The sequence below is a fragment of the Narcine bancroftii genome, chromosome 8 (genome assembly GCF_036971445.1).
Source record: "Narcine bancroftii isolate sNarBan1 chromosome 8, sNarBan1.hap1, whole genome shotgun sequence".
NCBI lineage: Eukaryota > Metazoa > Chordata > Chondrichthyes > Torpediniformes > Narcinidae > Narcine > Narcine bancroftii.
The window spans coordinates 65,643,138-65,670,354 of NC_091476.1; the positions used below are offsets into that span (position 1 = coordinate 65,643,138).

Genomic DNA, 27,217 nt, shown 5'->3' on the forward strand with positions numbered 1-27,217 from the left:
TGTAAGTAATAGATACATGGATGGGAGGGTTATGGAATGGGTGCAGGACTAGAGGAATGCCAGCACAGAGTAGAAGGGCCAAATGGTCTTTTTTGTAGTATTCTATGCTTCCTAATACTTTGATCTTCCATTTTCCCTTCCAAAGTGGATAACTTCACATTTGCCGATGTTGGACTCCATCGCCCACTCACTTAACCTATCCATAATCTCTCTGCAGACTCTCCGTACATAGAGAATTTATTCTCACTGCGCCCAGTTCTACTTGCAACCTTAAAATCAATTAATTTGATGGAACCTTCTATAATTTAATATCACCTCGTGATGGGGGTGGCAGTATATCAACAGGAATTCGGAGAAAAGCATAGATTGGAAATGCGCAGCATGTTGGGCAGCATCCAGGGAGGAATTCACGGCTAACGTTTCAGGCTGAAGTCCCTCCGTCTGAAAGCAGGTCAGTTTTGCCTTCTGCTGGTGATGGGACAGGATGGGATTGACAGTGGAGGGAAGGTGAGAGATGGAGAGAGGGACAGAGGGGGATAGCGTTTGAGGGGAGGGAGATGGAGAGAGGGTCGGAGGGGAGAGGGATGGGGAGGAAGAGGGGAGGAGGGGGAGAGGGATGGAGGGGGAGAGGGATGGAGGGGAGGAGGAAGAGAGAGGGAACAGGAAGAAAGTGGGAGGGAGAGAGATGGGAGAGGGGAGGAAGAGAGAAGAGGGGGAGGAGGGTGAGAAAGGGAGGGAGAGAGAGACAGAGGAGAGGGGAGGAAGGGAGAGGAGGGGAGGAGGGAACTGGAAGAAAGAGGGAGAGAGATAAGGAAGGGAGAAAGATGTGGATGGAGAGGCAGAGAGAGAGATGGAGGGGAGAGAGATGAAAGCACAGAGAGAGAGAATGGCAGAAGAATAGAGAGAAGGAGACAGAGAAAGGGGAGAGAGATGGCGAGAGGGAGACAGAAATAGGAGAAAAGAGAAAAGGAGGGAACGGGGGAAGAGAGATGGAGAGATGGAAAAAGAAGAGGGGGACATAGATGGGGAGAGGATAAGAGAGAAAAAGAAGGGGAGGGAGACATTGAGAGGGAAATGAGAGAGGGAGGGTTGAAGAGGTGGAGGGAAGGAGGGGAAATGGAGCAGAGAGAGAGAGAGAGAGAGAAAGGGCTGCAGGAAGAGAAGTGGAATCTAACCTCCTCCCTCCAATAACCCCAGTCTAACCCCCTCCCTACTCCAATACCCCCCAGTCTAACCCCTTCCCCCCTCAAATACCCCCAGTCTAATCCCTCCCCCTCCCTCCAATACCCCCATTCTATCTCCCTTCCCCTCCCTCCAATACCCCAGTCTAACCCTCTCCCTCTCTCTCCAATACTCCCAGTCTAATCCCCTCCCCCTCCCTCCAATACCCCCCAGTCTAACCCCCTCCGGGTGGGGGCGTGGTTGAGGTTATGGGTGCCGGGTGGTGATGACGGGGGAGTGGAGATCAGGTCGACGTGATCTAGTTTAACGGCGCTCGGGTCAGCTAAGGGTTAATGAGTTGCAAGCGGTGACTGGGAGTTCACCGGCCGGCAGCTGGAGAGCAGGAGGTGCACACGGTGAGCAACTTTTGGACCGCGGTCCACCGGAGACCGGGAACAGCTGGACCACCGAAGACCGGGAACAGCTGGACCGTCCTTCGGAGAACAGGAACAGCTGGACCGGAGACCGGGAACAGCAGTCTCCGTCCACCGCATGCTGCTCCCTTTCCCATTTACACAGCTGCCGCGCATCACCTGCAGTCGCTGTTGCCCCGCCTGCGATCCCCGGCTGTGCGGGGGAGGGAGGGAGGAAGGGAAAGAGAGCGACGGAGTTGCGGGGACCGGTCGGAGGCGTGGAGTCGGCCCCGTCTTCACTCCTTACGCGCAGCTCCGTCTCCTGTGTGAGTGAGTGAGTGAGTGAGTGAGGGGGGGAGCGGGTGGGGAGTGAAGGAGGGAGGGGAGGAAGAGCGGGTGGGGAGTGAAGGAGGGAGGGGAGGAAGAGAGGGTGGGGAGATGGGAGAGAGAGTTGGGGGGTGGAGAGATGGGAGAAAGAGGGAGAGGGGGCGAGAGACGGTGAAGAGTGGGGGAGAGAGGGTGGAGAGATGGAGGGTGGAGAAATGGTGAGAGGGGCAGAAATATGGGGAGAGGGGGAGAGAGAGGAGAAAGATGGAAAGGGAAGAGGGAGAGAGAGAGGGAGGGTGGAGAGACGAGAGGCGGAAGAGAGTGGAAGCAAGTGGGAGTGATGGGGAGTAAGGGAAAGGGAGAGAGAGTGGGAGAGGAAGAGGGAGGGAGAGAAAGAGATTGAAGGGGAAAGAGATTTAGAGATTCAGAGGGGGGGTGAGGGAGAGAGACCGTGTATTAGCAATGAATGTGGGGTGGGTGCATTCAGTGTGTGCGATAACTCTAAATGCACCTGTGAGTGTGGGTATGTGTGGCTGTGATGGTACCTGTTGAGGGATGACTGTGTCTGCCAGTGGGTGTGTGAGTGTGTGCTTCCAAGTGTGTGCGTGAAATTGTATGTGTCTTTCTGTTGTATGTAATAATCTATATCTTTCTGTGTAATTCTGTGCTTGCGCGTGTGTGTATGTGTGCGCCATCAGTGCTTGTGTGAGAGTGCTGTGTCTATGTGAATGTATGTGTGTGTCTGTGTATGCACACGTGTACTGTGTGTGAGAGTAGTGTGTGCATGTGCCTGTGTGACAGTACAATGTGTGTGGGAATGTGTGTATGTGTGAGAGTACATTGTGTGTCTGTGTGTGTGCGTGAGAGTAGTGTGTGTGTGTGAGCCTGTGTGAATGTGTGTGTGTGAGCCTGTGTGAATGTGTGTGTGTGAGCCTGTGTGAATGTGTGTGTGTGAGCCTGTGTGAATGTGTGTGTGTGAGCCTGTGTGAATGTGTGTGTGTGAGCCTGTGTGAATGTGTGTGTGAGAGAGTAGTGTGTGTGAGAGAGAGTATTGTGTGTGCCTGTGTGAATGTATGTCTCTGATTGAGAGTACAGTGTCAGTGTGTCTATGTGAATGTGTGTCTGTGTGTGCGCGTATGTATCCGTGTGTGTGTACAGTGTGTGAATGTGTGTATCCGTGTGTGTGTGTGTGTGTATTTGAGAGAGAGGGAGGGAGAAAGTGAATCAGAGTTTGTGCCAACAAATTTTTTCTCTCTACCCATCAAGGAATTTAATCACAGCCCATGGGTAAATTGTAGTGAATCAGCACAGGCTGTTGTAAAATTAAAAGGCTTCAGGGAGGAGGTTTCTCCTACTGCGGCCAGACCCCCAATGGTACAGATCTGTTCCCACTCTGCGAGGAAGGATAAGGTAGCGACAGAGAGACCACAGAAGAGACTCACCAGAGCGTTACCTGGAATGGGGGAGGGATTATATAGGCAGTGGCTATTCCCACTGGAGGGGCGACTTCACAGAGCCTTATTAAATTAGAAGTGGGGATAGGAGTCTTTTTCACCTGGGGCAGGGAAGATGAAACGTGACAGGTGGGTGTTCTTCGTCCCGGTGGGTAAGGACACGAGCTGCCAGAGGCGGTGGGAGAGGCGGGGGGATGACAACATGTGGACGCCCACGGGCAGCGAGTGAGTGGGGAGATCGTGGAAAAAGTGCAGTGAAAGTCGTTTATGCACCTCACGATTTGACAGAGCGATTCCGTGTAACAACCTCTCCGGTTCGGGGGTAATAAGGGGAATGCAATAAATACTGGTCTTGTAGCGCAGAGAAAAAATACTCTCTCCCCCTCCCTATAATACCCCCAGTTTAATCCCATCCTCCTTATCATAACTCCCCCAGTCTAACCCCACTCCCCCTATAATAATCCCCGTCTAATCCCACCCCTCCTTATAATACCCCCAGTCTAACTCCACCCTTTCCTATACTACCCCTCCAGTATAACCCCTCTCTCTGTCAACCCCCTCCCCATTGTTGTGAAGAGAGGTGTGGTGGAACACGGTAACTGGGAAGCGTCAGAGGATGGGGGACGGGTCAGACTGTGACCGTCTTGGGGGGGGGGGGGGGACGGGACAGGTTGTGACCGTCGGGGGACGGGTCAAACTGTGACTTTCAGGGGGGGTTGGTCAGACTGTGACCGTCGGGGGACACGTCAAACTGCGTCCATGAGGGGGGCGGGAACAGGTTGTGACAGTCAGGGGGATGGGTCAGACTGTGACCCGTCGTGAGGACGGGAAGGGCGTCCGTCGAGGATGGGTCAGACTGTGACCGTCGGGGGAACGTGTCAGATTGTGACTGTGGGGGGGGGGGGTGAATGGGTCAGATTGTGACCATCGGGGAGGATGGATCAGACTGTGATTGTCGGGGGGGGGGGATGGGGGAGGTTGTGACCGTCGGTGCCTCTCGTCCCCTCCAGCGGAGCCGAGTGGAGGGCCGGGGCCGAGCGATGGAGAGACTGACGGTTCTGGCCCTGCTGCTGGTCGTCCTCACCTACCTGGTGCTCGGCGCTGCCCTCTTCCACCTGATGGAGCAACCGCTGGAACGGGAGCGCTGGATGCTGGCAGCGGCCGCCCGACTCGCCTTCCTTCAGGACCACTCGTGCGTGGAGGCTGGAGACCTGGACCTGCTGCTGCAGGTGGGCACTTGGGGTGGGGGTAGAAGGAGGGGGAGGGAGGGGTGAGAGAGGAGGAAGAGAGAGGGAGGATGAAAGAGGGTAGGGGAGAGGGGGAGGGGAAAGTGGACAGGGGAGAGGGAGGGGAGAGGAGGAGGGAGGGAGGGCAAAGGGGGTAGAGGTGAGGGGAGGGAGAGTGAGTGTGGAGATGGGGTGGGGGTGGGAGGGGAAGTTGGGGAGGGGTGGTAGGGAAGTGGGGAGGAGTTGTGTTGGAAGGGTGAGGAGAGGAAGGGGAGGGTGGATGGGAGAATGGGCGAGAGGGAAAAGGTCAGATGGAGGGGAGGGTGGGTGAAAGGAGGGGCCATGAGGAGAGGGGCACTGGGTTGGTGGCAGTGAGGGAGGGGGACGGGGTGGAAGGTGGGGGAGGGTTGGGAGAGGAGGGAGGTATTGGTGGGTGGGGGTCGAGGAGGGATGGGGCAGTGAGGGAGGGTGAGGTGGGAGCAGGATGAGGGAGTGGTTGAGTGGCTGGTGGTCCTGATCCGATTTTCACCATTCCCCACCCTGCAGCAGATGGTATCAGCAGCCCAGGAGGGCATCGATCCGACAGGCAACTCCAGCCACCTTCCCAGCAATTGGGACCTCAGCGGCGCCTTTTTCTTTGCCGGCACCGTCATCACTACCATTGGTATGGCCAGCTGGCCCATCTGGGCCAGGGTATCCCTGCCGCACCCCATCCATCCGTCAACTCAACCCACCGCCCCATCACCCACTGCACTCAGGTGGGGGAGGGTGATCTCGTTCTCGCTGGGGTTTTTTCCTGCTCCCCGCAATGTTGTTTCCTTTGGTTCCAGGATTCGGGAATGTAGCCCCCAGGACAGATGAGGGCAGGCTGCTGTGTATCGTCTATGCCCTAGTGGGGATACCGATGTTTGCCTCTCTCCTGATGGGGGTGGGTGACCAGCTTGGACTGGCCCTGGGGCAGCTGATCGGCAAAGTCGAGAAGGTTTTCCAGGTGAGTTGGGACCCATCTTTTGGACCATCTCCTGCTTACCCGCCTCCATATCCCCACCCCCTGTCAAAGCCGTCCCTGACATTTGGCTGGTAAATATCCCCAGTGAACCCTCGTACAGTGTGACCCAGGGACAGATGGACTGGAACTGCATACAGTCTGACACAGGGATACACAGAACGGTGCTGTGTACAGTCTGACATAGGGACCCACGGACCAGTGCTGTGTAGTCTGATGCAGGGACACATGGACTGAACTGTATACAGTTTGACCCAGGGATAGAGGGACCTCTCTTCTCCCTTCCCCTTCACGACTCTGTCCCGTTACAGAGGTGTGGCGTGCACCCATCCGCCCTCTGCCTTCTCTCTGACCCTCCCACTACCCCACCCCACCCTCCTTCACATCATCCTCTCCTTCTCCCCCTCCTCTATCCCCCCCTCCCTATTACCCAAATCCCTGACAGCCCTCATGGCTATATCCCGTTACAGAGGTGTGGTGGCCGTCCCCTGTCCCCTCTCCCCCCCCCCACGGCTATGTCCCGTTACAGAGGTGTTGTGTTGCCCCCACGCACGTACCCTCACCCTGCCCCTCCCCTCCCCCTCCCAGCTGTGTCCTGTTACAAAGGAGTGGTGTCCGCCCCTCCCCTCCCCCTCTCCCCTCACAGCTATGTCCCGTTACAGAGGTGTGGTGTCCGCCCCTCCCCTCCCCCACCACGGTTCTGTCCCTTGACAGAATCTTCCCCTCCCCCCTCATGGCTGTGTCCCCGTTACAGAGGTGTGGTGTCCGCCCCTCTACCATCCGCGTCCTCTCCGTCCTTCTCTTCCTGCTGTTGGGCTGCTTTCTCTTCATCTCCAGCCCCACACTCGTCTTCCAGTGGGTGGAGGGATGGAGTGTCCTCGAATCCGTCTACTTTGTGATCATCACCTTGACAACCATTGGCTTTGGCGACTACGTGGCAGGTGAGTCCGTGCAACGTCACCATGTGCTATCCAGGCAGGTCAGCCCACAGCTCCGTATGGCAGGGTAGAGCGTGCTCAGGGTCACGGGTTATGGTCCATCTGTGAGTGGTACGGGCGATGTAGAGGCTTGGGACAGGCCTCATCTGGGCCTAAAGGTCGTGGGATATCTTCATCAGCAAGCCTAGCAGTGAAGCCTTGTCTAGGCTGGGACTCGAGCCTAGAGATGAAAGCCTTGACCAGGCTGGGATTCGAGCGTGGAGGTTAAGGCCAGGATGGTACTGGGTCTAGAGGTGAAGGCCTTATTCTGGCTTGGATTTGTCCCTGGAGGTGAAGGCCTTGTCCAGGTAGGATTTCGGGCTGGTGTTAAACGCTTATTCAAGCTGGGATATGGGCTTGGAGGTGAAGGCCTTGTCTAGGCTGTGATTGAGGTGTGGAGGTGAAGGCTTTGTCAGGCGGGGATTCAAGCCTGGAGTAGAAGGCCTCAGCCATCCCTGGTCCCATGGCGCAGCCCTCCTTCATGTCCCTTGAGGGTGAGGTTGGGTTTGGATTTTGCGGTGCCTGTACCCTCCTCCAGGCCCATACAGCAACCTCAAAATAGGCCAAGAGGGCAGCACTCACCTCTTAGGACCTGAGATGGGGTTTGGCCTCTGCTCCGATCATGCTCAGATGAGAGGATGCGGTTCTAACCTTTGGGGGTCCCCCCTTTTCTCTCTCTCCTGGCAGGCAGTGACTCCAGTCGGGGTTACAAAGTCTGGTATAAACCCCTGGTCTGGTTCTGGATCGTTCTGGGCCTTGCCTACTTTGCCTCCATCTTCTCCATGATCGGTGACTGGCTCCGGGTCCTGTCCAGAAGGACACAGGCAGAGGTAACGTGTTGGCCTAGGTTTTCCATCCTTGCTCAGCCTGAAATGGCCAAGTTTTACCTGGATCGGCCTGCTACGGCCCAGTACAGCCTGGTATGGCCCAATTCTACCTGGCTTAGCCTTGTATGGCCCAGTTTTACCTGGCTTGGCCTGCTATGGCTCAATATGGCCTGCTACGGCCCAGATGAGACTTTTAACATTTTGGCTTGTTTCCCAAGGCAGGGTGAATCCCAGATTCATGGGTAGGGGATGGGTGAAGAGGGCGGGTGTGGAGTGGAGTGATGGGGTGTGGGGAGGGAGGGTGTCTGGAAGGCGAGTGGGTGGGGAGGAGGGAGGTGGGAGGGGGAGGAGGAGGGTGGGAGAAAGAAAGGTGTGGGGGGAGGGGAGGTATGAGGGAGAGGGGAAGATGAGGAGCGACGAGGGCGATTGTTTAGGGAAGGGTGTTTGGAGGGGGATTGGGAGGGGAGATAGAGAAGGGGTTGGAGAAGGGGGGTGAGGTGGAGCGTGTGGGGAGGATGGGGAGGTGGAGTAAGGGGGTGTCAGGAGGGGAAGATAGGGTGGGACCCAGGAGGGGAGCTGGAGAGAAGGAATGGGGGGGTCAGGAAGGATGTCAGAGAGGAGATAGGGAGGAGGGTGAGGAAGGGGTAAGGAGTGGGGGGTAAGAGGGTGCCGGGAGGTAGGGAGAGGGGCCAGGAGGGGGGCGTGGGGAGCAGGGTGGTGAGGAGGAGAGTAAGGGGGTGTCAGGAGGGGAGGTAGGGAGAGAGGCCAGGAGGGGGGGAGCTTGTAGTGCGTGTCGAAAGAACCAAGGACTTGTTGATCCAAACCAAGGCTTTTATTAACTAAAAGACTGGAGCATATCACAAGTAGGTTGACCAGTCCAGAATGACCTGGTCTGGCTTGGTGCAATCCTTTAAGACCTGCCAGTAGGTGTGGCTACACTCTCAGCCAATCACAATCATCCTACACTACCATCTGAACATATGTTCATATACAGATTGGTGATAGAATCTGTACTATCATATTCACCCCTTCTTTGAGAACCAACCCCAGGATGGATGGAGGTTAGAGGCTGTACCTGTCAGGAGGCCAGAACATCTGGTGTGACCGCCATGGTGCCGGGATTGGGTTTGCCGGAGTTGTGTCGCCGGCAGGCCCGTAGGATGCGGCCACTGCTTAGCTCAATTCCCCAACGGCGTTGTCGACAGACTGGCCTGAGCTGGTGGGGTGGTGCTGGTCCCTCTGTTCAAGCACATGACCTGGGGGAGAAGGAATAGGGGTAGGTTGAGTCAAAGGCACTGCTGCGCCTGATCCGGCTTGGGCTAGGTCCCTTACCGAGACTGGGTCCTCCCATCCGTCCGGGTATTCAACATAGGCATAATGCAGGTTCACATGGAGCAGAGTCACTCGATCAACCAAGGGGTCGTTCTTAGAGTACCGGATGTGGCATCGTAAAAGGACTGGAAGGGAATCGTGAGCCTATGGTCGTACCTGGCTCGGATTTCCTCGGGAAAGAGAACATCCTTTCATGGGGCATGGCATTGGTCGCGGTGCATAGGAGGGAGTGGATGGAGTGTAGGGCACTAGTGAGCACATCCTGCCAGCGAGAGGTGGGGAGACCTTTGGACCGGAGGGCAAGCATAACCGCTTTCCAGATGGTGCCATTCTCTCTTTCGACTTGCCCATTACCATGTGGGTTATAGCTGGTGGTCCTGCTTGAAGCAATACCGCACTCCAGAAGGTACTGCCGCAGCCCTGCACTCATAAACGAGGACCCCCTGTCACTGTGGATGTAACTGGGGTACCCGAAGATGGCGAAGATGCTGTGCAGGGCCTCTATAACTGAGGAGGCAGTCATGTCCGAGCAGGGCACAGCGAACGGAAGCGGGAGTACTCGTCGATGGCCGTAAGGATGTAGGTGTTATGGTTGGTCGATGGTAGGGGCCCCTTGAAGTCTATGCTGATACGCTCAAAGGGGTGGGTGGCTTTGATGACGTGGGTGTTCTCTGGACAGAAGAAGTGGGGCTTGCACTCAGCGCACACTGGACAGGCTCGGGTCATGGAACGAATCTCGACCTTGTAGGGCAGGTTGCGAGCTTTGACAAAATGCGCGAACCTAGTGACCCCTGGATGAAGAGCTCCTCATGGACTTTCTGCAGCCTATCCAGTTGCATGTTGGCACAAGTCCCCCTGGAGAGCGCATCTGGTGAATTGTTGAGTTTACTTGGCTGATACAATATGTCATAATTAAAGGTGGAGAGCTCAATTCTCCACCTGGCGATTTTTGTCATTCTTCATCTTATCTCGCTGGGTATTGCTAAACTGAAGGAGACTGCATGTTAGTCAGTCAGCAGCGTAAAGCACCTGCCAGTGAGGTAGTGTCACCAATGACGTACTGCTTCGACTATGACCTGGGCCTCCTTGACAGAGGAGTGTCGGCTCTCAGGACCCTGGAGGGTTCTGGAGAAGAATGCTACCGGCCGGCTGGTCTGGTTCAAAGTGACTGCGACTGCCAATGCAAAGTCAGATTCATCGCTTTCGACTTGGAACGGAATGGACTTGTCAATGGTGTGCAGCGTTGCAGCAGTGATGTCCGATTTGATGTGGTCGAAGGCCGCTCTGTCTTTGGTTGACAGGGTGGTCTTGATGAGTGGCCGTGCCTTGTCGGCATAGTGTGGAACCCATTGGGCATAGTAAGAGAAAAAACTCAGGCAGCGTCTGAGTGCCTTCTGGGTATGGTGGGGGGGCAAGTCCATGAGGGGACGCATGCGATTAGGATCTGTCATGACCACCCCGTTCTCCACCACACAGCCCAGAATTGCGAGCTGAGTGGTCCAGAAGACACACTTGTCGAAATTGTAGGTCAAGTTCAGCTGAGTTTCAGTCTGAAAAACTTTCTTAAGGTTGGCATCATGATCCTTCGTGTCATGGCTGCAGATGGTGACATTGTCCAGATACGGGAAAGTAGCAGTCAGCCCGTTCTGGTCCACCATCCGGTCCATTTCTGCTGGAAGACCGCGATGCCATTTGTGACGCCATTTGTGACCCCAAAGGATACCCTGAGGAATTGATACAGCCGCCCATTCGCTTTGAAAGTCGTGAAAGATTGGTCTTCTCGGTGGATCGGGAGCTGATGATAGGCCGAACGTAAGTCAATGGTGGAAAATACATGGTATTGGGCGATCTGATTCACCACATCTGTGATCCATGGAAATGGGTACGCATCCAGGAGCGTGAAGCAGTTATTGTTTGGGTGTAGTCAACCACCATCCGAGGCTTCTCCCCGTTTTTAACACCCACTACCTGGGCCCTCCATGAACTCGAGCTAGATTCGATAATGCCCTCATCCAGCAGTCTGCGCACCTCGCCTGTGATAAATTTTCTGTGTTCATAACTATATTGCCAGCTTTTGGTAGCCACAGACTTCCAGCCAGGAATGAGATTTCTGAAAAGTTGACCGAATGACTCTGCTCCATGCAAACCCTCATTATGCCTACATTGAGTACCCAGACGGACGGGAGGACACAGTCTTGGTAAGGGACCTAGCCCAAGCCGGATCAGGCGCAGCAGTGCCTTTGACCCAACCTCCCGCTATTCCTTCTCCCTCAGGTCATGTGATTGAACAGAGGGACCAGCACCACCCCACCAGCTCAGGCCAGTCTGCCGACAATGCCGTTGGGGAACTGAGCGAAGCAGTGGCCGCACCCTATGGGAATGCCGGCGACACGACTCCAGCAACCCCTGACAGGTACATCCCCTAACCTCCATCCACCCTGGGGTCGGCTCTCAAAGAAGAGGTGAATGTGGTAGTACAGATTCTATCACCAATGTGTATATGTACATATGTACAGATGGTAGTGTAGGATGACTGTGATTGGCTGAGAGTGTAGCCACACCTACTGGCAGGTCTTAAAGGATTGCTCCTGGCCAGACCAGGTCATTCTGGACTGGTTAACCTACTTGTGATGTGCTCGTCTTTTAATTAATAAAATTGTAGTGTGCGTCGAAAGAACCAAAGAGTTGTTGATCGGAGTAGGGGAGGGTTGTGGTAGGAATAAATGGGTCAGCACAACATCGAGGGTGAAAGGGCCTGCTCTGTGCTGTTGCATTCTACGTACAGGCAAAGATTAAAGGAAAGGAAACCATCTTTGTTTTGGACACATAGTTATTTGTAAGCAAGAACTGTCAGTCTGAAGCAAAGCTCTCATGACAGGCAGGAAGACACACACTTCTATCAGGGTGGGGTCTGACAGGGCTCAGGGTTTAGGCGGGAAACCTGCGTATTATATATATATATATATATATATATATATATATGGGTGGCGGGGGGTGCACAGCCAGCCATCAGCATAACCCACCACCAGGGAACCTCTTCATCGTGGCCTATGAGATTAGGGGAGGCTCAGATGGCCGTTTCCCCGGGGGGAGGGGGGAAGGGCAGGATCGGCAAACACCAGGAGAGGGAAGTTTTCTTTTAAAACACAGGGAGTTGCGGAGGCTGAAACATCAGGGGGCATTTACGAGACTCTTAGGCAGGCCTACTGTTGGAAGGGAAAAATAGAGGGTGGCGGGGTAGGGGGGGTTTAGTACATCAAGGGCCGAAGGGCCTGTACTGCGCTGTGTTCTCTGTCGCCCTCGAGATGCCTGGCCTGGGGTGGTGGTGGGTGGGGGTTGGTCCAAGAGGGTAGAGGCTGCTTTCTTGAGGCGCCGCCTCTTGCTGATGTCCCGCCCCCAGACGGGCTGACGACTGGTGCCCATTGAGGGCGAGTTCCATGGGCTCCCTCTGTTGCCTCTGCCTGCCCTGCGAGTTGGCCCCTCTGCACCGGGCTGCGATGCAACTGGTCAGAAAGCTCTGCATGGAAATCTGCAAGGGGCCTGGTTGCCGAATCTCCTCTGGCTCCTCACCAGGTTGGGCTGCTGGTGGTCACGTCTACGTGGAGCAGATTTCCCCTCCGCCGCCAGGTTTCTGAATGAACGGCGGACACGGCCTCACTTCCTGCTCTTTTGCGCGGATGTGCTTTAAAGGTTTGCCTGGTGACGCTTCTGCAGCAGCACAAATTCTGCGACACGCCCACGACGATTCATTCTGACAACTCCTCGGAGGTGATGACCACCCCCCCCCCCGGGGAATGTGGAGTTCGTGACCCTCTCCACTCCAGAGCCCTCGACGAGGACTGGGTCGTGTTCCCCTCACCTCCTTCTGAAGTCCACAATCATCTTGGATTTGCTGACGTTGAGCACAAGGTTGTTATCGTGACACCGTTCAACGAGCTGATCGATTTTCTTCCTGTCCACTTCCTCGTTGCTGTCTGTGATTCTGCTGACAACTGTCATCAGTGAACTTGCAGATGGCGTTGGAATTGTGCCTGGCCGCACAGTCATGGGTGTATAATGAGTAGAGCAGTGGGTTAAGCACAGACCCTTGGGGTGAGCCTGAGTTGGTGATCAGTGAGGAGGAGACGTCGTTTCTAATCCGTTTCCAATTCCGATAAGAATGTCAAGGGTCCAGTTGTAGTTGGGGGGGGGGGGGGGTTACAGGGGCTCAGAGTTTGTAGCTTCTTGACCAGCGTGGTGGAAATAATGGCGAAGAGCAGCTGTATGTGTGAGTTCCATTTTCAAGGTGACCCAGGGCTGAATGGAGAGCAGTGGTTCTCGAACATTTTTTCCCCCACTCACCATAAGTTAACCTTCTGCCATCAGTGCCCTGTGATTAGTATGTGGGTGGAAAAAAAAGTTGAAGCCCACTGTTTTAATCATCCCTCATTATGTGCACGGTTTCAGTGCTCCAAAGGAAATGGGCCAATGACCATTTTTCTCAAGCCAAATATTTCAGTCACAATCGAGTCTAGAGCAGTGATTCCCTTCCCACTCACATGCCACCTGAAACAGCCCCTTACTAATCACAGAACACCGATGGCAGAGGAATCACTTAAGGTGATAGGTGAGTGGTAAGAGAAAGGTTGAGAGCCACTGGTGTAGAGCAGTGGGCCAGGCTCGCATCCTCGGGGGGCCCCTGTGTTGATCGTCAGCGAGGGGGGGGCATTGGCTTCCGGTTCTTACTGACTGCGGCTCTTCTTTTTTTTTAAACTTTATTTAAGATTTTATAACATGAATAACATATAGGATTACATTAAAAAAAATTAAGAATAAAATAATAAAATTACAATACAGTATCAGTAATCTAAATAAACTATACCCTCCCCAATAATTATTACACATTAATAACCCAACTCAAATTAGTCCAGACCCCCTTTCCCCCCCAAAATAAAGAGTGAAGAATTAATAAAGTTAATAATATATGTGAGAAAAAAACCCACTTACAAAAAAAACCCAAAAACATAACCGATTAAAATACTAACAAAAAGAAAAGTAATTAATACTAAGATATCAGACTTAAAAAACATATTTAAATCAAACTTAAATGCATATATTTAACAAACGGAGTTAAGATGAAACATATTTAACTCAAACTTAATATAAAAAATTAGTAAAGTTAGTAACATTATCTATCAAAAATTCTTAAACAATAATCAATTCTTAAAAAAAAAGTTGTAGCATGAAAAAAAAGATGAAAAAAAACTTTCTCTAGAGATAAACCTTCACCAAATATCAACTAACTTCACATCTATCATCATATTAGTCACATAAACCACCATCTTAAAACAAAATTCAAACCTCATTAAGCATTGTACAATTCAATTTTAGTACTCTTCCACCATTTTTCCCTTTTACTCTTGAATAGTTATCCAATAAAAGCTCCAATACCACATTTAAATATCCCCAATCATTACGTTAAAATTCAGATATCCAAATAATAAAAACACATCTACAACGAAATCTATATCTTCAACAAATGGAGCATAAACCACAAACAAAATTCAAGCCTCATTAAGAATTGTACAATTCAATTTATAACTTTCACCATTATTCCCTTTGTTCTATAACTAAAATAGCAAAATAATATACACCAGAATTACCACTCCTTCACCTTAAAGTTAAAGAAAAAATATTTAAAAAAACTTATCCATCCCATTCACATTTAAATTTCAGATATTCCTTATCTACTGAATAAACTTTACAAAAAAAACCACATCAATTTTTAGTTTTTTAAACAATCAAATACTTATGCTTTTTTTAAATGTTTAAACAAAAAAAAAACCCCTTCACTCTTTAATAATACAAAAAAAAAGAAAAAAACAAACGGGTAGGAGGTTAAAAATACCCCCTCCCGTCTAAACCGCGCAATGCGGTATCTCCCCAAAAAAAATGGGTGTGAGATAACTCACACGTAGCAGATGACTTTCAGGAAATAGTCCTATCCAGTTCTCTCCCCCAACTCTCACTTCATCTTAAACTAACATCATCATTATTTAATATCCCTTTTTAAAAAAAACATTAGAAAAAAAAAGGACAACTCTTCTTTTAATCAGCTCCAACTGCCGAGTCACCATTACAACCATTCCTTCTTGGAGCACGGCTCTTCTTCCATCTCTTGTCTCCTTAGAGATCATGGCGGACTATGTCTCTGTTGAAACTGAGTAATTGGCAGCTCTTGAGCAAATGCTATAGCTTCCTTTGGAGAATCAAAGAATTTTGGTTGGTAACCATCTTGAAAAACCTTCAAAACAGCTGGATATTTAAAGGTTGCCTTATAACCTTTCTTCCACAACAACTCTTTAGCAGAGTTGAATTCCCGTCGTTGGAACATAACTTCTTGACTCAAATCTGCATAGAAGAAAACTCGATTATTTTGAATCATCAAGGGTGATTTTCTCTGTTGTGCATTTCTAATAGCCACTTGTAAAATTATTTCCCTGTCGTAATAATTCAAGCAACGAACCAAAACAGGTCTTGGACTTTGTCCTGAAATAGGTCTTCTACGCAAAGCTCTGTGAGCACGTTCCAGTATTATACCTTCCGGGAAATGTTCTTGACCCAGCACCTGCGGAATCCATTCAGTAAAACATTTTCTTGGGTCTGGTCCCTCCATACCTTCCGGCAAACCAATAATCTTTATATTGTTCCATCTGGATTGGTTTTCCAAATAATCAATCTTTTTCACCAAATTTTTATTTTGAGTTTGTAAGTCTTCGGCCATTTTGGTCACATCAAAAACTTGATCCCGTATTTCGTCTATATCTTCTTCACACGAATTAAATTTATCTCTCACTTCAAGCTTAAAAGCTCCAAACTCAGCCATCTGTTGAGAATGTATTTTCACTAGAGTATTAAACCTAGTACCAAGTTCAGTCATAATCTTGGATAATCCCTGCATTGTATAAGATAATTTAGATTCAAGATTCACAAAAATCTTTTCAATTGGAAGAGATTTTGGCTCAACAGATTCCTGCTTCTTCTGCATAACCAAAGGATCTTCTGTTCCTTCCTTCATTCTGGTTGCCTTCCTTGTAGTATGACTGCGTGTGGAAACCCCAGCCACAGCCTCTCCAGCAATGACTGGAGGACGCTGGCCGGGGTTTTCCCCAGTCCATAATGTATTAAGTTCTCCCAGTACATCAAGTTGTATAGGTTTTTCTATCTCAAGAGATGCAGTTTGCAGCGTCACCTCTACAGTTGACAAATGCCTTTGAGTAACTCTTTGTTCTAAAGGCTGTTTGGCGTCCTCTTTAGGGGGCTCTACCGATGTAACATAGAGCTCTACATCCGAACACTTTACCTCTCTCCTGGGATCCATTTCACGCTGAGTCCCGGTGTCTTTCCTGTAGGTAGGCTCCAAAACTTGAACTTTTGGAAAATCTAGTTTTTTGATGATCTGTTGTCTTTTTTTTTTGCTCTTTTCCACCAATTGTACCATCATAAGTTAAATTAACAGCACTGAAATTATCTAAACTTTTAAAGAATTTTAACGGGCATTTCTGACAAAACAATAAGATAGAGTCAGGAGAGGACTGGAAGGCACGTCTGATCCTTACGCCATCTTGCCACTCCCCCGACTGCGGCTCTTCTAAGGAGGAAGTGGCAGAGTCGAGGGTTCAGAGGCTCGAGGGTTCAGAGGCCCCAGGGTTTGGGCCAGCCCTGCCGGAGTTGATCAGCCCTCACCCCCCTCGGGGAATGAAATCCCCGCTCAGCCACCACCCCACAGCTCAGGCCCGGCTAAACACCCTCTGGGACCGAAATGGAAGGCAACCCTCTCCAAATAATGTACGTGACCCTAAACTCTCTCAGGACATTAGGGAATATGGGGAGAAGGCAGGTAGGTGGAGTTAGGTAATAAATTAGATCAGCCATGATCGTATTGAATGGTGGAGCAGGCTCGATGGGCCATTTTTGGCCTTCTCCTGTTCCTACTTCCTATGTTCCTATGACATTAGAACGTTAAGCAAACCACAGGCCCTTTGGCTCACGATGTTGTGCTGTCTTTAAACCTGCCAACCGTTTAACCCTTCCCTCCCTCCCACCCACAACCCTCTACCTCGGTGGTTCTCAACCTTTCTCTTCCCACTCACTTTAAGTGATCCCTCTGCCGTCGGGACTCTGTGATCGGTAAGGGGTTGCTTCAGGTGGGATGTGGGTGGGAAGGGAAGGTTGAGAATCACTGCTCCAGACCCAATTGTTACATTAAACATTAAAACATTACAGCACTATACAGGCCCTTTGGCCCTCTATGCTGTGCCAGACCGTATAGAAGTGCTAAACCCTCCTAACACTATAACCCTCTTCTTCCGTCCATGTGCCTGTCTAATAAAGGCCCCTAATGTTTCAGCCTCTACCACCAGTCCCTGGCAAGGCATTTCAGGCCTCAACAACTCTCTGTAAAAAAAATAAAAAAAAACAAAAAAAAAACTCCTACACTTAATCCTCAAGTGGTTGTTACTCCCACCCTGGGAAACAGGTATTGGCTGTCCAACTGATCTACGTCTCTCATAATTTTGTAGACCTCGATCAAGTCCTGTCTACACTCCAACGAGAGAAGCTCCAGCTTTGCCAAGCTTGCCTCCAGTCCAGGTGACACCCTGGTGAATTTCCTCTATCCTCTCTCCATAATCTCCACGTCCTTCCTGTAAATGGAACGACCAGAACTGGACACAAATGTAGTCTCACAATTCCCCCCCCCCCCCCCATTAATGAAGCCCAGAATCCCGTGGGCTTTTTTTTTTAAAACTGTCCTATCAGCTACCTTGAGGGATGTATGGACATGAACCCCCAAGATCCCTCTGTTTGTCCACGCTCTTAACTAACCGATCGTTAACCCTGCTTGAGAAAACTTGTCATTGGCCTGTTTCCTTTGGGAGCTCCAAAACCCTGCACACAATGAGTTCATGAGGGACGATTCAAACTTTTTCTTCCCACCTGAAGCCACCCCTTACTAATCAGAGCCACCGATGGCCTCGGGATTACTTAAAGTACGATGTGAGTGGAAAGAAAAAGGTTGAGAACCAAATGGGCGCCAAACAAGTAAACCCCGCTGAACGAATACTCAAGTTATGAAAATTAGCTTATATGGAGAAACCTGTGTTCGCATTTATGAAAGAAATTACAATGGGTTGCCACTTTTATGAAAATTGCCTCTAATCGCAGTCAGTGGCTCTTCGCTTTATGAGTTTTCAGTTTACAAACAGTTTTTCTTGTAAAGCGGGGTATACCTGCAGTTTCTTATGTGAATGGGCCTGTTTTTTAAAAAAATATGTCCCCATTGTACAAGCCTACATGACCACCCCCTGGCAAGGTGTTCCAGACACCTACTACCCTCTGTGTATAAAAAAGACCTCTCCCTTCCCTTCACTTTGTACAGATGTTGTCTGGGTGTTTGCCGATCCTACCCAACCCAAGAAACAGGCATTGGCCTCCACCCTGTTTATGGCTCTCAGAATCTCTATCAAATCTCCTCTCATCCTTCTACACTCCAAAGAGAAAAGTCCCAGCTCTGCCAATCTTGCCTCATATTTTCCAATCTGGGCAACATCCTGGTGAATCTCCTCTGCCCCCTCTCCATGGCTTCCACATCTTTCCTGTAATAAGATGACCAGAATTGAACCACAATTCTCCAAGTGGGGTCTCACCAGAGATTTGTAGAGCTGCAACACGACCTCTCGACTCCTGAACTCAATCCCCCGATGAATGAAGCCCAGCATCCCATAGGTCTTCTTAACTAACCTGTGTGACGAACAGGTGCCGGCTATCCACCCTGTCTCTGCCTCTCATAATCTTGCTGACCTCTATCATCTCCTCTCATCCTTCTACACACTAAAGAGAAAGGTCCCAGCTCTGCCAAATTCACCTCATATTCCCCAATCCAGGCAACATCATGCTGAGTCTCCTCTGCCCCCTCTCTGTGACTTCCACATCCTTCCTGTAATGAGGTGACCAGAATTGAACCACAATTCTCCAAGTGGGGTCTCACCAGAGATTTGCAGAGCTGCAACATGACCTCTCAACTCCTGAACTCAATCCCCCGACTAATGAAGCCCAGCATCCCATAGGCCTGCTTAGCTACCCTATCAACTTGCCAGCCGTCCACCCTGTCTCTGCCTCTCATAATCTTACTGACCTCTATCAGGTCTTCTCTCATCCTACTATGCTCCAAAGAGAAAAGTTCCAGCTCTGCTAAACCTCGCCTCATGTTCCCCAATCCAGGCAACATCTTGGCTAGTCTCCTCTGCCCCCACTCTGTGGCTTCCACATCCTTCCTGTAATGAGGTGACCAGAACTGAACGCCATCCTCTAAGTGCGATTTATAAACCTGCATCGTGACCTCAATGGACGTGGGTTAATTAGATGTCCAGCACAGTAACAGGCCAACAACCCCATTAACCTGGTATGGTTTTATTTTTATGAAGGGCAGAAGGAATCTGGAGGCCCCCCCGGAGAAAATCCACCAGGAGGACGTACAAACTCCTTATAGGCAGCACAGGTCCGGTCCCGATCGTCGAGCGCTGTAAGGGCCCGGCTCTAACCATACTGTGTCATTAAGGGGAAAGGTTCGAGGGGTGGGAACACAAGGGGGACGAGAGTGGCAGGGAGCGTGGAACCAGCTGCCAGCGGAAGTGGTGAATGCAACGTTTCCACGCGACTCTTTTTTTTTTTTTTTTTTTTTTTCACACCATAAATCACATTAGCCATGATATACACTATTTCTTTTTCACACATATACAGTGACTTTTTCTCCCCCCCCCTTTCCTCCCAAACCACCCCCCCCACCCCCCCCTCTCATCCATTTTAGGTATACAATCTAGGTTGCATTAAGCCAGTCAGACAATGTTGTCATTCAACAAAATTACACCAGAAATTCTACTGAGTCCATTCTTTTCTTTCCTTCTCCTTCCATCAACTTAGGTAATGTTTGTCCCCGGTAGGTTTTCGCTATTGTATTTAATGTAAGGCTCCTATACTTGTTCGAATATTTCAATATTATTTCTTAACCAATATGTTATTTTTTCTAATGGAATACATTTATTCATTTAAATTTGGTAGTTTCTTCCTTTTAATTTGGTTATGTATTTCATTAATATTTAAAGACATATAGTTCAGCGTAGCCCTTTTATATTTTGTTTATCTTCTCTTTCCGTTTTTCCATCATTACCTTTCCTCCTTTTCCATTTCTGTTTTCTTATTTTCAACTCTTTATAAGACAACATTCCTACAACATCTAACATTTTCCTTATTCTCCTATTTCTATCTTATTTATCCCCAATCTCCCCTTCACCTCCTGAGTTGTCCTTTATCCCTTGTCGGACAACCACATCTCCCCTCTCCATTTGGATTTGCGAATCCACTCGCAAGCGTCAACTGATTTTGCAGTGACCGCTATTTCCCCCCACCCCGCCTCCCCCAGAAAAGATTTCACTTTTCATATGTCACAAAGGTCCCTCTTTTAATTCCCTCCTTATTCTCTCTATTCCATTACCTTCCCTTATTAATTCTTGTCTATACTATCTATATTTTCCTCTAAGTACAGATACATTCATGTATGCTCATTATCTCTATTCACTCTTATACCTCTTTACCTGCATACATATCAATCGTGATCATTTTTACTCTCATTACCCGTCTTCATCCCTCAGTCTATTTTTGTCTTTACCCACATACATATCAGTCGTGATCATTTTAACTCTCATTACCCGTCTTCCTCCCTCAGTCTATTTTTGTAATTGTTCTGCAAATTTTCGTGCTTCTTCTGGATCCGAGAATAGTCTGTTTTGTTGTCCTGGAATAAATATTTTCAATACCGCTGGATGCTTTAGTATAAATTTATACCCTTTCTTCCATAAAATCGCCTTTGCTGTATTGAACTCTTTTCTCTTCTTTAGGAGTTCAAAACTTATATCTGGATAAATGAAGATTTTTTGCCCTTTATACTCCAGTGGTTTGTTGCCCTCTCTTACTTTTTCCATTGTCTTCTCCAGTACCTTTTCTCTTGTAGTATATCTTAGGAATTTTACTACAATAGATCTTGGTTTTTGTTGTGGTTGTGGTTTAGAGGCCAATACTCTATGTGCCCTTTCTATTTCCATTTCATGCTGTAGTTCTGGACATCCTAGGGTCTTAGGGATCCACTCTTTTATAAACTCCCTCATATTCTTGCCTTCTTCATCTTCCTTAAGGCCCACTATCTTTATGTTATTTCTTCTGTTATGGTTTTCCATTGTATCTATTTTTTGAGCTAGTAGTTCTTGTGTCTCTTTAGTTTTTTTATTAGATTTCTCCAATTTCTTTTTTAAGTCTTCTACCTCCATTTCTGCTGCTACTGCCCGCTCTTCCATCTTGTCCATTTTTTTTCCCATTTCTGTTAAGGTCATCTCCATTTTAATTATTTTCTCTTCTGTGTTGTTTATTCTTTTTCTTAAATCCTTAAATTCCTGTGTTTGCCATTCTTTAAATGACTCCATGTATCCTTTAATAAGAGCAAGTATATCCTTTACCTTGCCTATCTTTTCTTCTTCTATTTCACCATACTCTTCCTCTTCTTCTTCCTCTGGGTTGGCCATCTGTTGTTTCTTTGGTGCCCTTTCCTCCTCTTCTTTCTTGTTTCTATTGTCTTCTGTGGTCTCTTCTTGCTGCAGGTGTTCTGCAGCTGTCGTTGCCGGCTGTGGAGATCGACTCCCCAGCTGGTCCCCCCTCCCGTCGGTGTGTTTTTTTTCATTCGCATCGCGCATGCGCGGTTGCGCACTTTTGCTCGGCTCTGCGAGCCATTTTTGTAGTCCATTATTTACCGACCTGAGGGAGCGGGTTTCTCTCTCCGCAGCGGGCCTCTTCGGACAGGTAAGGCCTTCACCTTTTTCCTCCTTTGTCTTCTCTTCCTCTCTTCTTACCGTTGCTTTCGACTTTTCTTTTTTTGTCGCCATCTTCTTTCCACCTTTATACTCACTTTTCTGTAACTTTTATTTCTGTGCCTTTGTGTTTTCTCTTGTTTTTCCCGACTTTTCTGGAGAGGGCTGGAGTTCACCGTCCGGCCACTACTCCATCACGTGACTCCCCCCGTTTCCACGCGACTCTTGAACTCAACCCCCCATTCCCCCCCCCCCGCATCTGTTCTCCCACCCAGCACTCAGTCACCCCCGATTCCCACCTCTTGACTGATGGGGAAAATCACTGAGCCCCCCTGGCAAACCGGACGGGCCAATCAGGTTTGGGGGGGCTGCCACCTCCTCTCCCCTCTCCCTTGCAGGAACTAATGAGTGGCAGGGAAGGGCCTCTCCATCCCGAGACTTACACCGCTCCCCCCCACTCTGTCGTTCCCCTTTGCAGGTCAGTGGGTTGACAGCACAGGCCGTCCATTGGACCTCGAACATCGCCACGGACATCAAGGCAGCTCGCTGGGACTCACTACCCCCTCGGGACGTTCCGCTGGGCAAAGAGAATGCACAGGGGTTGGAGGAGAGGAAGGAGGAGCAGGAGGAGGAGGAGAGAACAACGGACGAGGAGACGCTCCCGTCCAGTCCGGAGATCTGGAAGCCCATTGACTTCGTGGCGGAGAACATTGCCTACATCGACACGGAGGACTCGGAGAGCTGCCGCTCGCCCCTGACGAGGCCCCGGGGCAAGAGGAAGGCCGGGCCCCATGGCTCCCCCGTGTTGGGGACCGGGAGGCAGGAGGAAGGGGCGGGGAGGTGGCAGATACCCTATTCCCCCTCCCTTAGGGAGAGGGAGTAGCAGGGGAAGGCCGCAGGCAGGGACTAGCCGCATCCGGCACCCCGGCAACTGTGTGGGGTGGGGGGGGGGGAACTACGGTTCTGGACTCAGGAGGGTGTGGAGGATCATCTACTCACCTACGTGGGGAGGCTCTACTGTGAGGGTGGGGACTGATCTCAGAGGATGGAATGGAGGCCTGGGTGTGTGTGTGTGTCTGTGTGAGTGTGTTGAGGTGTGTGTATGTGTCTGTAAGTGTGTGTGTGTGAGTGGATGTGTATGTGTGAGTGTGTGTGTGAGAGAGTGTCAGTGTGAACGTCAGTGTGTGTGTCCCTGTGAGTCTGTGTGTGTGCGCACCAGGACCTTTTCAGATTTATTGTCAGTGTACATAAATGACATCATGTACAGCCCTGAGATTCCTTTTCCTGTGGGCCATGCAGAATTACCACTTATTGGTGGTACAAAAAAATAGACAACGTGTAAACAGATAATGAATGTAAAACAAACTGACCGTGCAAATCAGAGAGAGAAAAATATCAATAAAGTGCCCAAGTGCGAGTCCTTAAATGAGTCCCTGATTGAGTTTGTCGTTGAGGAGTTGATGGTGGAGGGGCAGCAGCCGTTCCTGAACCTGGTGGGTACGAGTCTTAGGGCAGTGAGAACAGAGCATGTGTTTGATGATTGCCACTGCTCTCTGTCAGCAGCGTCCCCCGTAGACATTCTCAATGGTGGGCAGTTTTTGCCTCTGATGTCCACCCCCTTTTGGAGGGGTTTACACTCGGAGGTATTGGTGTCCCCATACCAGACCGCGATGCGGCCGGTCAGCTCACTTCCTGCTGCACCTCTGTCGAATTTGCCAGCATTTGAACTAAGTTCTCAGCAACTGTCACAAGAGAAAGAAACAGACGCAGGCCATTCGGCCCATCGAGCCTGCTGCAACACTCCACCCTGAACTAAACTCTCCTCACCTCAAGTTCCAAGTTTCGGCCTTTTTCCCATATCCCCTGATCCTCTGACTGATTCGATCCCTGTCAATCTCCCCCTTAAGCTCCCCCAATGGTCCATCGATTCTGTCCAGTCCCTTCAGTGTTCGAAACGTTTCTGTGAGATCCCTCTTATACTTCTCTACTCCAATGAATAGAGTCAAAGAGCCGATACACGGCCCAGTACGTTGGCTCCTGCATTCCCGGAACCATCCTGGTCAATCTTCCCTGTACCCTCTCCTACATCAGTACATCCCTTCTAAGGGGCCCAAAACTGCCCACAGTTACTCCAAACAAGGTCTCACCAGTGCCCCATGGAGCCTCATCAACACCTCCCTACTCTCATAAACTATTCCCCTCAAAACGAAGGCCAACATAGCGTTTGCTTCCTTTACTGTCGATCCAACCTGGTGGTTAACATTTAGGGTCTCCTGCACGAGGATACCCCCCCCCCCCCAAGTCCCTTTGTACTTCCAAATTGAATTTTCTCCCGTCCAAACAATCAGAATCAGACTCTGGATTTATTGTCATGAACAAGCCATGAAATTCGTTCTTTTGCGGCAGCGTCACAGTCCAAACATTCATATTATGAACCATCTCACAACATTACTATCAAAAGTCAGGCAACGTCTGTGGTTCAACAATTGTTCAAATTGAGAAACATGTTACAAGCCCAGCGGACCCCAAAACCCAGCAGGAATAGATATTCACCAAGGCAAATGGTTATTTAAACAAAAGTTGCTTTTAATCATCTTTAAACACGAAAATAGAATCAAATTTTAACTTATCACTATTGACTTAACTGACCTAACTTAACCCCCTTCTAATTCTAAGTGCATGTGTATGTAATGTGTGTGTAAATTTAAGAAAAGTTCTTTGCTTCAGAATGCAATCTCACTTCTAATTTTTCCAAGTTCAATTCTGTGCACAGAATTTAACATATATAAAGTTCACCAGGCTTTGGTGCTTTAAAAAAAAAAATTATTTTATTTTTCACACTATGAACCATATTAATCAAAATACACACAAACATTTCCCTCTTGAATATACAGTGTCATTTTCTCCCCTTTTTTCCCCCATCCCTTCCCTCCCTCCTTCCCACCCCCCCTCCAAACCCATTAAAGGTTCAACATATGTCTTGTATGTCTCTTCCTGGGTGAGGACCTCATCCAGCTCTAGCCTTAAGGGCTGTTGAGGGAGCTGGAGCAGGGCAGATTCTTGGATTGAGCGGTTGGCACTAAAAAGAGATTGGAAGTGTTCTGACCATCGGTTGAGGATGGAGATCTTGTCGCTAAACCCCTGAAGTTGCCAATGTCCGCGCTGAACTGGGTTCGTTTGGCGAGGCTAGTCCACTACTCATTTTGGATCTTCCGGAGTTTGCGCTGAAGATAGCTGCATGCACGACGCAAGGCTCGTTTCTTCTCTGGCCAGGACGGCTTTGCAAGGTGAGCGCAGCTCGCTTCTTTGCCATCAGCTCCTGGATTTCCTGGTTGTTTTTGTCGAACCAGTCCTTCTTTTTCCTGGAGGAGAAGCCCAGTACCTCTTCAGTGGATTGCAGTATGGCAGTCTTCAGCTGATCCCAGAGGGTTTCAGGGGACGAGTCCGTGAGGCGGATTGCATCCTCGAGCTTTGCTTTGAGGTTTGCCTGGAAGTTTCCTCTCACTTTGTCTGACTGCAAGTTTCCAACATTGAACCTCTTTCTGGGGGCTTTACTGTTCCTGGACTTTGGCTTGAAGTGAAGGTTGAGCTTGCAGCGAACCAGCCGGTGGTCAGTGTGGCATTCCGCGCTGGGCATGACCCTGGTGTGGAGCACATCTCGTTTGTCTCTTTCTCGCACCAGGATGTAGTCCAGGAGGTGCCAGTGTTTGGATCGGGGATGCATCCAGGTGGTCTTAAGGCTGTCCCTCTGCTGAAAAAGGGTGTTTGTATGACAAGCCGCTGTTCTGCGCAGAGCTCCAACAGGAGGCGCCCATTGTCGTTGCACTTGCCGACACCATGCTTGCCCAGGATTCCTGGCCAGGTTTCTGAGTCTTTGCCGACGCAAGCGTTGAAGTCGCCAAGGATGACAACCTTGTCGGATGTAGGGGTGCGTTGAATGAGGTTGCGCAGATCAGTGTAGAATTTGTCCTTTTCTGCTGGTTCCGCCTGGAGGGTTGGAGCATAGACACTGATGAGAGTGATGCAACGCTTGTTTTGAAGGGGGAGTCGCATGGACATGATCCGGTCCGAGTGGCCTGTCGGGAGGTTTTCGAGTTTGGAGGCAATGGAGTTCTTGACCATGAAGCCTACACCAGATAGGCATCGTTCATCCATAGGCTTGCCAGACCAGTAGAGTGTGTAGCCCACGCCGCGTTCTTGGAGGCTGCCTACATCTGCAAGGTGGACTTCACTGAGAGCGGCTATGTCGATGTCAAGTCTGAGGAGTTCATGTGCGATGAGGGCAGACTGACGTTCAGGTCGGTGGCTGTCAGCCTTGTCTAGCATGGTTCTGATGTTCCAGCATGCTAGCTTGAGTTTGTGAGCATCTTTTGAGGGGGAGGACGTGGAAGGGGAGGACGTGGACCTGTCCTTGGGCCTGCGCAAAGGAGCTTTTAGGTGGTGTGCAGTGTGCGCAGTACTGGCCCCACCCTTTACACCCATGTGCCGTGGCCAAGCAAGCTGGGACGTGGCAGCGAGGTCCTTGGTTCGTAGGTTTTATATCGGAGTGGCCTTCTCCTATGCAGGTTTCTTACCCGGGCTGGAGAGGCCTGCCTCCCCTCCTAGGTCGGACCATACCTGGTCGCAAATCACCTATGGACATGGCCTAGGTAAGTTTAATTGGGTTCTCTAACCTACTTAAAGGATAAATTGGGAAGCAGACTGAGATTACCAGAAGGAAGCAGCTTTGAATATGTGATTACAGACACAATGATAATTGAAAGATTTATAACGAACATGTCCATTAAGCTGCAAGAGAAAGAAAATGATGAAATAAGCTCTCAACCCAAACAAAAGTGGGAAAAAGATCCAAACATAAAGATAAAAAATGAAATATGGGAAAAGTTATGCTCCGGAACTATGAAGAATATAATAAACACAAGGTTATGTATGATACAGGATAATTGGTTACACAGGTTATATATCACAACCCAAAAGTTAAAAAAAATGGGATCCAACATCATCAGATATCTTTCTGCCTAGACCGGGGCCACCGCCTGCTTTACTCTGCCGAGGCCGGGGCCACCACCTCCTCCTTGCTTCTGCCCGGACCGGGGCCTCTGCCTGCCTCATTCTACCGAGGCCGGGGCTGCCGCCTCTCCCTCGGTTCAACATATACAATACAATAAACCCATTAAACAATGTCATCACACAATGAAAATAAACAAGAAAATTGTGTCATCTACTTTTACACACTGAGTCAGTTCACTTCGTCTTCTTCTCATTTTATTATTTTAGGGGGTGGAGGTCCGAGGAAAGCCCTCTCTGTTGTGTTCCATGCACAGTTCCCAAATTTGTTCAAAAAATGTGACTTTATTTTTTAAATTATGTTTTTTTTTCCAATGGAATACATTTATTCATTTCCATGTATCATTGCTGTATTCTCAGACTCTCTTCTGATTTCCAGGTTGACATTATACATTTTTTTGCTACAGCTAAGGCTATCATAATAAATCTTTTTTGCGCTTCATCCAGTTTGAGGCCTAATTCTTTACTTCTTATATTACTTAGAAGAAAGAGCTCTGGATTTTTTGGTATGTTGCTTTTTGTGATTTTATTTAA

The 27,217-nt window shown here is 49.6% G+C and overlaps 1 protein-coding gene across 3 annotated transcripts in view; it reads left to right on the plus strand.

Annotated features, from left to right (window-relative positions):
* The window catches only part of LOC138740794 (potassium channel subfamily K member 4-like), a 46,237-nt gene extending 23,209 nt beyond the window's left edge, over nucleotides 1-23,028 (plus strand). For all 3 annotated transcript variants that reach the window (XM_069893895.1, XM_069893896.1, XM_069893894.1), the window contains 7 exons: nucleotides 218-451; nucleotides 4,366-4,584; nucleotides 5,128-5,245; nucleotides 5,412-5,572; nucleotides 6,342-6,528; nucleotides 7,252-7,394; nucleotides 22,095-23,028. In XM_069893895.1, coding sequence (XP_069749996.1) covers nucleotides 4,396-4,584; nucleotides 5,128-5,245; nucleotides 5,412-5,572; nucleotides 6,342-6,528; nucleotides 7,252-7,394; nucleotides 22,095-22,499 — 1,203 coding nt within the window. In that variant the 5' untranslated portion in view covers nucleotides 218-451; nucleotides 4,366-4,395 and the 3' untranslated portion in view covers nucleotides 22,500-23,028. The remainder of the gene's footprint in view (nucleotides 1-217; nucleotides 452-4,365; nucleotides 4,585-5,127; nucleotides 5,246-5,411; nucleotides 5,573-6,341; nucleotides 6,529-7,251; nucleotides 7,395-22,094) is intronic.
* Nucleotides 23,029-27,217: the final 4,189 nt, after the last annotated feature.